Here is a 12,142-nt window from a genome sequence, read left to right on the forward strand (position 1 = left end):
AGAGGCAGAGACACAGGCAGAGGGAGAAACAGGCTCCACACAGGGAGCCCGACATGGGACTCGATCCCAGGTCTCCAGGATCATGTTGTGGGCTGAAGGTGGTGCTAAACCTCTGAGCCACCGGGGCTGCCCTGAACATCTTACTCTTGATTTCTCTCGGGGTTGTGAGTTCAAGCCCTGCGTCGGGCTTGTGGCTTAGTGGGGAGTTTGCTTGAGATTCTCTCCCTCCCTCCTTCCCTCCCTCCCTCCCTCCTTCCCTCCCTCCCTCTCTCTTTCTGCCCCTTCCCCTACTTCCTTGCATGTGTGAGCTCTCTCAAACAAACAAACAAACAAACAAACAAATAAATCTTTTAAAGAAACAGTATATTGTTCTATCTTGTGTGTTATTCAAAACTTCCTTATTTCCTTCAAAGGAAAATTATATCCAGATATTCAAGGAAAATATTATGATGGTGTTTACGTGACTTTTGCCACATATTTTTACCAGATGTGTATGTCATTTACTTTCATTTCTTGGGTTTTACTTTAAGGAGTTTTTGGTTTGGGTTGGGTTGTTTTTGGTTGGGTTTTGTTTTGTTTTTGGGGGGGTTCTGGGTACTAGATCCTAGATCACATTATTTGTTTCTTTCTCTGAGTTAAAGTACTTTATTGTTCTCTTTTTAAAGTAATCTCTACATTCAAGATGGGGCTCAAACCACAACCTTAAAATCAAGAGTCAGAAGCTCCATAGATTGAGCCAGGCAGGCACCCCTAAAGTACTTTAAATATATAGATCTGCAGTCTATATTCTATCATTCCAAAATCTTAAATGCTTGAAAGAATTTTTTTCATATATTTGGTATCAAAACTTGTTTGATAATAGCACTTCTGCTAAACTGACATAAAACTACATATATTATTAGTGTATCTGATTTAGTGTAAATATTTATGTTTTAATGTGTTAGGTTATGGGATGCTGTCCCTAATCCTTCTGATGGTGCTACATAATAGATGGCATATCATGTTACTTTTCTAAAATTCAAAAGATTTTTATGCCTAAAACACTTGACCTTAAGTATTTTGGGTCAGGGATTGTAGGCCTATTTATAGCACTGATTACAGTGTGCTGTGGCTTTGTTCCCTTATCTATCTTTCCTTTTCTGAGCTAGGTAAGAATTCTTCCTTGGGCCTACACACAGACCCTAGCTTATTGGCCTAAACAGAGTGGGCACATAATACTGGAATTGAATACTATTAGATGGGGCAAACTTGTACCAGATGGATTATTGAACTACAGATAACATGTTTTTTCACTTGGTCTTATTTTCTTTTTAAGCAGTCTTTTTTCTGCTTCTGTTTTCTTTCTTACTGGAATCTTGGTTTCATCATTTACTAATCATATGGTTTTGTTATTTAACACCCTTATATGTTAAGTTTTTTCATTTATAAAAATGGCCTAACAATTTTGCCTGCCTCAAAGGATTGATGTGAGGGCTAAACAGAATGCTTCCTAGAATTTAGCACTTCTTTTGTTGTTAATGTAGTTGTTATTGATCATGTCCTCTTGGTTACTTTATTAACATACCATTCCCTTATTAATGGACTTTGGTCATTTTCTGTGCTTTAACTTATAACACTGCTGGGTATGATCCTTCCATATATGGCTGCAAGTCCTTGTAACCTTATTTTTTTAGGATAGATAGAATTCAATTGTTGGATCACTGGGCCCTAATATTTTTTCATTTCAATGGATACTTTTCATGATACTTCACTAAACCAAAATTGAGATGGAGTGGGGAAGGCAGCAGTTTTTAGTTCTGTCAGCAATCTGTTAGAGGGCTCACTTGCTTTTATAACCATACCAGCAATGGATTTTATCAATTCACTTGTGTTTTTTTTTATTTAATAATTTCTTTATCTTTAAAGATTATTTATTTGAGAGGGAGTGCGAGAGAGAGTGTACTCATGAGCAGAGTCGGGAAGGTACAGAGAGAGAGAGAGAGAGAGAAGCCTGATGAGGGACTCAGTCCTAGGATCCCAAGGTCATGATATGAGCTGAAGTCAGATGCTTAACTGACTTAGCCACCCGGGCACCCCTGTTTTTTATTTTAATGTAATTATAGACTCACAGGACATTGGAAAAAGTCCATGCACATGTTACCCAGCTTCCTCTGGTGGTAACATCATTATAAATATAGTATAATATCAAATCCAGGCGTTTGATGTTAGCATAGTACTGTTAACTAAGACTTGGATTCATTTGCTTTCTTCCAGTCTGATCAATGGTATCTTGATTTAATTATTTTCCCCCAAACTTGATAAGTTTGGGCTTCTTTTCATGTGTTCTAGTGACCATTTATGTTGCATGTTTTACAATTATTCATATCCTTTATCTAGTTTTTAATTGTTAGTATTTTCCTAAAAGCAGCTGTCTTAAGCTGGCTATTCATTGTTTTGTCTGCCATATGTTTTGCAGTTTCCTATTTCAGCCTTATATACTTTCCAGGACCACGCCCTGGGCCGAAGGCAGGCACTAAACTGCTGAGCCATCCAGGGATTCGCAGCTTCATATACTTTCCATAGAAAGTTGGTTGATTTTGTTTTTATCCTACGTAGAGCTTTTTTATTTTTGTGTAGTCAATGTGTTTCTCTTTTGTGGTTCTTAGGTTTTCTTTCTTATTTAGAAAGGTTTATCCATCTAGCAGGTTATATACTATTTTCCTTTTTAATTTTAAGATTTTATTTATTTGAGAGAGCATGAGCAGGGGGGAGGGGCAAAGGGAGAGGTAGAAGCGGACTCTATGCTGGATCCCAGATCCCTGAGATCATAACCTGAGCCGAAGGCAGACAACCCACTGAGCCACCCAGGCACCCCCTATTTTCCTTTTAATATTTTCTACTTTTTACTCTTTGGTCTTTAATCCATTTGGAATGTGTTTTGGATATACTGTGAGAATTCTTTTTTTTTTTTTTTACTGTGAGAATTCTTTTCCTCAGATGTATAACATGCTATTCCAGCACTACTTAACATAAACTGTTTTATTCATGACTCTTTTGGTTGCTTATGACTTTGAAACCTCAGCAATTCCAAAGGTAGGAGTGGCTTGAGGCAAGGCTTGATAGAGTGACAAAGTAATATTGCTAAAATTATTGCTGTTTCCCTTTTTCCTTTTTCAGTTTAGTGCCTTTTGGGGTGTATTTTTCCCTGTAATTCTTACCCAACACTTCCTTTGTCCCGTGTGGTGTTTACCCCAATCCCAGATGCTTTCCTGATGGTCACATGATTAAAAGTTTTAGGCATTACTTCCTCTTACTGCTCAGGGGAAGAGAAAGAAGGTCTTTCTGAAGCTTTTCAGCAGAGCAAGTTTCTTAAGTGCCCAAGTAAATAGCTCCTTAGATTGTTGCCCCAAATTAGGTCATGTGTCTGTTCCTGAATCTTTCCCTGTGGGGTGGGGAATGGGGTGTACACAGAAATGCTGATTGGCTTTTTATACCAGGAAATGTGACTTAACAGTTTGGACTTATACCTGTGATGCGCATGGGATTAATTCTGTCTCAACCACCTGTATGAGGATGAGAAGGGGGATAATGTTTCATGGGAAATTTTAGGTATTGTCTCCAGAAGAGGGTTCAAGTAGATGCCAGGTAGTAAAACCACAGGTGACCAGGTCATGACTCTGTCTCCTTCCTACTACATAGATCATAGAGAAAGGTGCAGAATTGTACAAAGGTACAGAAATTGCACCTTTTACATTTATTATGATCTGTTTCTGAATTTTATTCTAGTAGCAGTCCAGGGTGTTCATTTGTCTATTTATCCTGTCCTAGAAGCATACTGCTTCAATAATAGTAGCTTAGAATACATTTTAATATCTTCATAACAAGGCTTCCATCTTTTTTCCCCCAGAAATTTCTTATATATTTATTTGATATGAACTTTGGGATTCTGACTAGATTGCATTATGCATATTTTTAAGATGGAAATTCCAAATTATATAAAAATATCTATAAGAATCAAACTGAAGACAATACTTTCTTTAGCAAAAATTAAAAAAAAAAATTTTCTTGGTTGCCCTCCATCGTCTTTACAGTTTTTGACCCTCAACACTTTCACAAATACCAGAAGGCAATGAACCATGGTCCTGCTCACCCCACAGAGAACTCCTATCATTGAGTATTCCCAGGATAACTGGCAGCCTCTTCTAGTAGCCTTATTCGGGTTATTGAGTGTTACCAGCAGAGAACTGAGAGGGAGAACTGCTGGAAATGTTCAGATAAGCTGCCTTATCCCTCAGATCTGAGGAAAAGATTTTTTAGTACTATAGTTATAATGAAGGAAGTTACTACTTTAGTTACTCCTGAAGGAAGCTGGGTGACATATGCATGGGACTATTTTTCCAATTTCCTGTGAGTCTATAATTGCTTTAAAATAAAATTTTTTTTACATCTTCCATTAAATTGCTATTTGTTATGTTAGATAAGTACAAAAAGATAGGAAAATAAGATGTGATAACAGAAAGGAAAATAATTATAGTTTTTACAGACAATTTATTATATTCCTAAAACTCTAGAAATATGGTAAATGTATATTGGAATTAGTAAACATTTAACCAAGGTGCTACATAGAAGATAAATATTCCAAAACTTACTTTATACTTCTTTAAATGATACTGTGTTAGGTCTAAGTACAAGAGACGATTGTGTGTGTGTGTGTGTGTGTGTGTGTGTGTGTGTGACATCACTATTGTACACTTGAAACTAATATAACTTATATGTCAGTTATATCAATAAAAATATAAAAAATAAATACAAGAGACCATAGAAATGTGTTCATTTCATACCTCAGATTTAGTGTGTTGCAGTAGTCTGCAAAGAGATTTTTATATATATAAAATATATATATATTTTAAGGAGACTAATATTGTTTATTTGGATCTGTATGTATATTCTTTCCTTCCCCTGTTTTACTTCTGGACCTGTAAAACTTGTGTTAAATGAAGGAGAATGTTTTGTTTTGTTTTGTTTTGTTTTTAGCTTTATTGAGGTATAATTGACAAAATTGTAAGTGAAATACAATATTCACAAAATATATTTGTAAGACTTCTGTAAGATACATGTTTTCTTACATGTTAGATATTAGATCAGGATTAAGAAAATGAAAGAATTATTTTTCCTTCATATATATGGGGATGAATTTTATATCTATTTTCTCTATGGCAGCCTCTCTGTAGTTTGTTAGACTTTTTATAGTTTATAAAATGTGTTTATGTCAAATGATGTTGATCAGTTAATTTTATCTTATGTCAGTGTTACAATAAGATACTCAGAGATAGAAACTAATTATTGTGTTCCTCTTGTTTTTGTTTTTGTTTTTTTGCAGTGGGACTTCTCCTCTTGCGTGCCTGAATGCAATGCTGCACACAAACTCCCGAGGTGAAGAGGGCATCTTCTATAAAGTTCCAGGTAGAATGGGAGTATATACTTTGAAGGTAAATATTTTTGTTAAGGCATCATTTATAAAGTAAAATAAGAAGTGACTATGTCTAAATGATATTTGTATCATAGACACAGAATTCTGTTCTTGAAGAGCTCATTTTTAGGAAAAGGTAATATGTAATATGTTCAACTCTGTATCCTGTACATTTTTATTCTAATCTGTGGCCATCTGTGGGTAGACTAGAGAAGTAACTATTTTTTATTCTTTATGATAATACTGTCTTGAAAGGATGAACTGAAAATGACTTCCAGTGACTTTTTGAAGGACCTCACAACATTTGAATAATAAGTGTTAACTTGGAGCATACAGACCTGATGCTTTATAAATTGCTATTTAATTCTCCATTATAGTTCAGAGCTGTGGTTCTTCTTTCTTTATAATAGAGAAAGCCCAAGTTCAGAAGATTTGATTTTCTTGTTTAGTGTTCACCAGATAGTGTAAGAACTGGAATATGGACCCACATCTGACTGGATTCCTGAGCTCATGTTCTTTTTACCATACCAGCCTTGCTGATTTCTAATTCTGGCACCGAGAAGACACTTGACTTTCAGTGTCCCTTCACTTACAAACCAGAAAACCAACTCAAATGAGCTTGATGAAAACAGAGTTTATTAGTTCATATAACTGTAGATTCTAAGGAAACAGAGTCTGGACCCAGGAGTTCAAATGATATCATCAGGGATTGATCTCTGCTTTCTTTTGTCTTCATTCTCAGGCAGGCTGTCTCCTATCATACATGACTTCACTGTCAACCCCCACTCTGCAGGATGTAAATCTGGAGAGAAAAGCAAGAACTAAAGTGGGAGCACTTCAGTTAATTCTGATGTGGCTTAATTGGTTTGGCATGGCCCATGTGCCTATAACTGAATAATCGCTGCCAAATGCATTGAGTCTTCTGACTGGCTATACATAGGTTCACGATCACTCTTGATGTGAGGTTGAGGATAAGCCCTCTGCCAGATGAATTCAGGAAAGGGATTGTTTGCCAAAGGAAATTATCAACAGAAGGAGAATTAATGCTTGGCATACACTGACTATTGTCGATGTGTATGTGGGACTCTTTCCCTTCTTTTTAGCTTTCAGCTGTAGTCAACACTATGCTCAGTGGTTGTAGTAGCCCACTAACATTACAAAGTTCTAATTTACCTATAATACTTCCTTATTCACTTTGTTAAACTTTTTATGATTACAGGGCTCTATTCTCACAGGGAGCTTTTTGCATTGCTTTAAGGTTCTAGCTGTTCTAGACCTTCTGTATTGTTAATAACACTAATTAAATGCCTACTCAATGCTGGACACTGTAAAGACTATAAAGAAGAATAAACTGTGGTCCCTGAGCTCTCGATGCTCGCATAGTTATTGAAGTAATTACATACTGACAAAATGTACTGTGATATAAAGTACTATAAGGCATTGTCATAGGGTAGAGAAATAAAGATTAATTTTGAATAAGGGGGTCTAGAAAGCTTTTGTTTGTTTTTTTTTTAACTTAAAATGTTTGAGTTGAACTTTAGCAGATAACTAATGGGGGGAAGGGCCTTCAGGATAAGGAACTAACTTAAGCAAAGGCATAGAAGGATCCAGAATGGATTTGAAACTAGAATAGATTGAAGTGGTTACCTTCATCTGTGTGTGGGTTAGTGTGGTAAGGAGTTGGCGGTGGAGTAAGCATTCGGTGAAGATCAATTTTGGAGGCCTTTTGAAAATCTGACTTAGCAGTTTGCGAGAGGGGAGGCGGAAGGAGAGTGCTGAGGAGATGGCAGAGGTTTTTCAGGAGAATAGTGTGATCAAATCTGTGTTAGGAAGATAATTCAAACTGGATAGATTTAAGGGTAAATCAGGGATTGTTTGTAAGAGATAATTGGGGCAAGGGACATTAGAGAAATAAAATATATACTATGGAATGGGCAAAAGGGAGGGGTGAAATGATTCTGAGATTCGGGGCATTCATAGTTGACCAGTTGATCTGCAAGGGGTCACAGGTTTAAGCTCAAGAAGAGTTATATTTGTACTTAAAATACTTGTTGAACCTACAGGTCAGGACGTCTGCCTGGCAACTAACTGTAAAAGTTGTTCCACATTTTGAAGGAAAGAATAGAAAAATATGGGCTGTGTATTTTTTAAGAAAGTATACAACATCAGAAATGGCTTAGAGAGAAATAGCACTAAGATATAGACATAAGTGGGAAGTAACAGTTCCTTACTAGATCACAGGTTATTATCTTGCCTATAATGTGTCAGTTGTAGGAAGGAGAGTCACATATCAGAATTATTTTTTATCTGATTATAAAGTGTAGGAAAATAAAAAATCTATTGAGGGGAAAAAAGAACTATCCATAGTTCTATAACTTCTAAGTTCACTAATGTGTTTGTTTACATGTGTATATTTTTATATACTACATACATACATAGTAGCTAATATATTTTGAGTTCTTATATGCCAGGCACTATTCTTAAGTATTTTCCATTTAACTCATTTAATTTCAGAATGATCTCTTAAGGTAGGTACTATTATTATTATCTCCATGTTATAGACAGGGAAACTGAGGCATAAGAGGTTAAGACTTTGACCAAGATTGTATAATTAGGAAAAGATAAAGCCAGAATTCAACTCCAGAAAGTCTTAATTTCCTAGTTCTTCGTCTTGCACCTATCCTACTGTATCTCTCACATACTGTGCTGACACAGGTGTCTTTAACATTAACATTCTCACTATTCTGATTAACATTCTCACTATTCAGTTTAGAAACCAAAGATTCCTGTGAGTTTAATAAAAAATTATTCCTTTTAGGGTACCTGGCTGGCTGTCAATAGAGCATGCTCGGGGTTGTAAGTGTGAGCCCCACATTAAGAGTTTATTTTAAAATAGAAAAAAATTTGTTTTAATTATTCCTTTTGTATTTGACTCTTGTTACTTATTAACCAATATTTAGGAATCAGATTCTCAAATAGTGAACTATCTCTCCCTATCCAGATTCAACTCAATTCACAATACTTAATGATACATACACACAAATACATATCTGTGAATGATGACTATATGTATCTTTTACAAAATTGTTACTGCATAGTGTTTTTATTCTGAAAACCTTCTCCTTTACTTGGACTTACATATACCCAGTTTTTTTTCTAATTTAAGCCTCTGTATTATGCTTGCATATGATTTTCATGTATAGTTTTTATCTTTGGATGTAGATAGAAACATTAGCTAATTTGACTCAAAGAAGAGAGATAACAAGAATTCCAAATAGATTACTGGTTCTGCTACTGAATCCTGTAATATTAAAAATTAATCAGCACAGTTAAGTTGCAATAACGCATATCAAAAATTTAATTCCTATTTGCTGAAATGGTAATGATTAATCCTAATTGGATGCCTACATTTTCAGAAAGATGTGCCGGATGGGGTGAAAGAGCTATCAGAAGGTTCAGAAGAAAGCAGTGATGGTCAGTCAGATTCCCAGAGTTCTGAGAACAGCAGCAGCAGCAGTGATGGTGGCAGCAACAAGGAGGGAAAAAAGAGCAGGTGGAAAAGGAAAGGTAAATCCACCTGATCGCTCAATAAAGTATTGAATGCTATACGACAAAAGCCCTTGTTAGTAGCTCCACTTTTTTCAGACCCCAGGACAGTTCATCTCTTTCCCTTCCCTCTAGATTGGTAATGTCCTAGAATTTCTTGCAATGATGGAAATGTTCTGTGTCTGTATTGTCCAACCTAACACGGCCAGTAGCTAGTCTACAGAGCACTTGAAATATGGCAGTTTGAATAAGGAACTGAATTTTTTATTCTTTTTAAATTTTAATTTAAATAGCCACATGTGTCTAGTGGCTACCAGTTGGATAACACAGCTCTCTAGGTTTTACCTGGGTTTATTTATATTCAGCTCTTGGTCATCCCTAGCCTTTTTGAAGGATGCTGTCATCTTACTTGCCTCTTTAATCCTCTCTTCTAAACTTGAACACTTATTGCTCTAATAGCTCTCTACTTAACCAGGAAAAGAATGCTTTTCATTTCTACTAGCAAAGACTAAATTTAATCTGCTGTTCTTTGCTCTCCTCTGCTTGGTGTCTGCTTTATAGCTTACCCAAAAAACTTTTTTTTTTAGAGAATAATGTCTTTGTTGCCGCAGCTTCTTTGGGATGGATTTTCCACTTAAGGATACATTTTATTAAAAAAACAAAAAACAAAACAAAAAGGATACATTTTATTACCTATTCTTGCTAATTATTCATAGCTTCTTGTCAGAGTCTTCTTGAAGAGGGCAAATTGTTTTTACCTCAGTTTTTATAAATTTAGCTATACATGGCAGAGCAGATTTAAATCAACTCCTGATGATTCCTTTACAAGGATTAATGTCATGGTATTCTAGAACAAAATGACATCCAAGAATTTCCCTAGCCTGGATATCCTCTTAGGTTTGTGTTACGGACATGAGCTGTCCTTAGATCTAGAAGATAGAGTTATGTTTGTGGGAATACTTGATTCATTAATTTTAAGTGCCTTTGGAATTATTGATGTGGAACTGTATCAGAAAAATAGTCTGATTCATTACCATTCCTGCATTCATGTGTGTGCTACTCCTGGAGGGAACTAAGATAATTGGTGACATCATTTGTGTTCTCTGGTAAAGCTACCACACATGCAGTTTGGGCAAATTTTATAAGAGGATTTTAGCTTTAAGATCACAATTACTTGGAGAGTAACCCAGACCTCAGGTGTTAGGAACAAATAGAATAAAGTCAAGATAAAGTTAGTACCTGTGACCAGTATTCTTGAGAGATTTACATATATTAAAATCAGTAGTGATGATTGAAAGGAGGTGTGGTCCAGGCCCTACATTCCTCAGAGTCCACTAAGGATGTTTTTTGGAAGAATGGAGCCAAAAGTGTTAAGAGCTCTATCTTTCCTGCTTGTCTGGGGTTTAAACTTTCTTTCTTTCTTTCTTTCTTTTTAAAGATTTATTTTTATTTATTTTAGAGAGAGAGAGCCCACAAACAGGAGAGGCAGAGGAATCCCAAGCCAACTTATTACACTGGGCATGGAGCCAGTCACAGGGCTTGATCTCACAGCCCTGAGATCATGACCTGAGCTGAAACCAAGAGTCAGATGCTTAACCAACTGCACCACCCAGGTGCCCCACCTAGTTTAAACTTTTAATTTTGGAAGTTATTGATCTAAGATTAGGAACCAAGCCAAATCATCAAGCAAGAGAAACAGCAAGATTCATAATTTCCAACAAGATGTGGCTAGAAACAGAGAAATCAGTAACTAAGTAGGCCAGACTAGCAAATTTGGGAACAGAATCATGGTCTTGGGGTCATTCCTTTTCACTTTTCAGTAGCCATACATGCTGTAGTAGCTGTTTGTTATGTGTTTGTTAACGTTACATGTTTGTTAAAGGCAATCTCTGAGAAATTAAGGTGAATGTACTGTGATACAGGAAGATCTAAGAACTAACAGTAGAATCGCATTGTCAGTAGGTTAATAGAGTTTTAAGATTTTATTTATTTATTCATGGGAGACAGAGACAGAGAGAGAGGCAGAGACACAGGCAGAGGGAGAAGCAGGCTCCATGCAGGGAGCCTGATGTGGGACTCGATCCTGCATCTCCGGGATCATGCCCTGGGCTGAAGGCAGTGCTAAACCGCTGAGCCACCTGGGCTGCCCATAATAGAAGATATTTAACAGCAAAGTAAGAGCGAATTCGGAATTGTGGTCCAGATAAACTATTCTGTCATGCCTTTGTACTCATTCCTCTTCTAGAAATTATCACATTATTGAATATTTACTCTCCATTTACATTAAGATGAGATGTTCTATAAAGATCTTTTCTGATGATAGGTAGTCTATTAAACTGAGGACAGACTATATATGCTGTTTGGAAGGGAAAGGGAAAGGTGCAAATGATGTCATATGGGATTCATGTTTACCCTTTGCTGAGCTACCCACAATGAAGAATGATTTAGTTTCTAATAGAATGTGCTTCTCTCGTTCATGGGTCATACATAGGTATGTGGCATAGATACGTAAATTTTTAGGTATATGTTACATAATCTGTGAATGTTTTCGTAGCCCAGTGTAAATTGACGTGGAAAATTTGTAGGTAGCAGTGATAGGGCAACAGGGCAGTTCTAAATCAGTTATAGTTATTAATAAAGGTAAAGCTAAGTAATTGTGCTTATTCCTTTTTCTTATTTAGGGCTTTTACTCTCAATCTGACATCACTTTTATTTCAAAAGCTTTGTAAGACAGGAAGAACATTGAGATAGTATCAAAACCCACTTCCTTTTATGTACAAAAATAAAGAGCTCTGACAGCAAAACTGATACTTCTAGTTGAAAATCGATAGAAACTCTCTTGATAATAGGTATACCTTTCAGCCAAATAGGAACAGAGAACAGAACTTTGAAATTCAGTCCAATATCAAAACTAGTTTATTGATTTCCAAGTTCTTCCATAAAGTGGAAGAACTTAGAAGTTCACAGTTTTGGTTCCTAATTGTCAGACAGGAAACAATGTTCAGAGAAGAGCTTTATGGAATTCCAAGTCAAGGTAAGGTGAAATAAATCCAGAAAAAAAGATTAAAATCAACTTTTTCTGTTGCTTTTTTTGTAGGACCGTAGCTAAGCAAAGTCTCTGCCTTTTCCCCAAGATAAAATATAAAA

The 12,142-nt window shown here is 36.0% G+C and overlaps 1 protein-coding gene across 1 annotated transcript in view; it reads left to right on the forward strand.

Annotated features, from left to right (window-relative positions):
- The window catches only part of ASXL2 (ASXL transcriptional regulator 2), a 131,482-nt gene that overhangs the window by 74,171 nt on the left and 45,169 nt on the right, over window positions 1-12,142 (forward strand). The window contains exons 3-4 of the mRNA XM_072767480.1: window positions 5,360-5,468; window positions 8,866-9,016. Coding sequence (XP_072623581.1) covers window positions 5,360-5,468; window positions 8,866-9,016 — 260 coding nt within the window. The remainder of the gene's footprint in view (window positions 1-5,359; window positions 5,469-8,865; window positions 9,017-12,142) is intronic.

Source organism: Vulpes vulpes, chromosome 8 (genome assembly GCF_048418805.1).
Source record: "Vulpes vulpes isolate BD-2025 chromosome 8, VulVul3, whole genome shotgun sequence".
NCBI classification, from domain to species: domain Eukaryota; kingdom Metazoa; phylum Chordata; class Mammalia; order Carnivora; family Canidae; genus Vulpes; species Vulpes vulpes.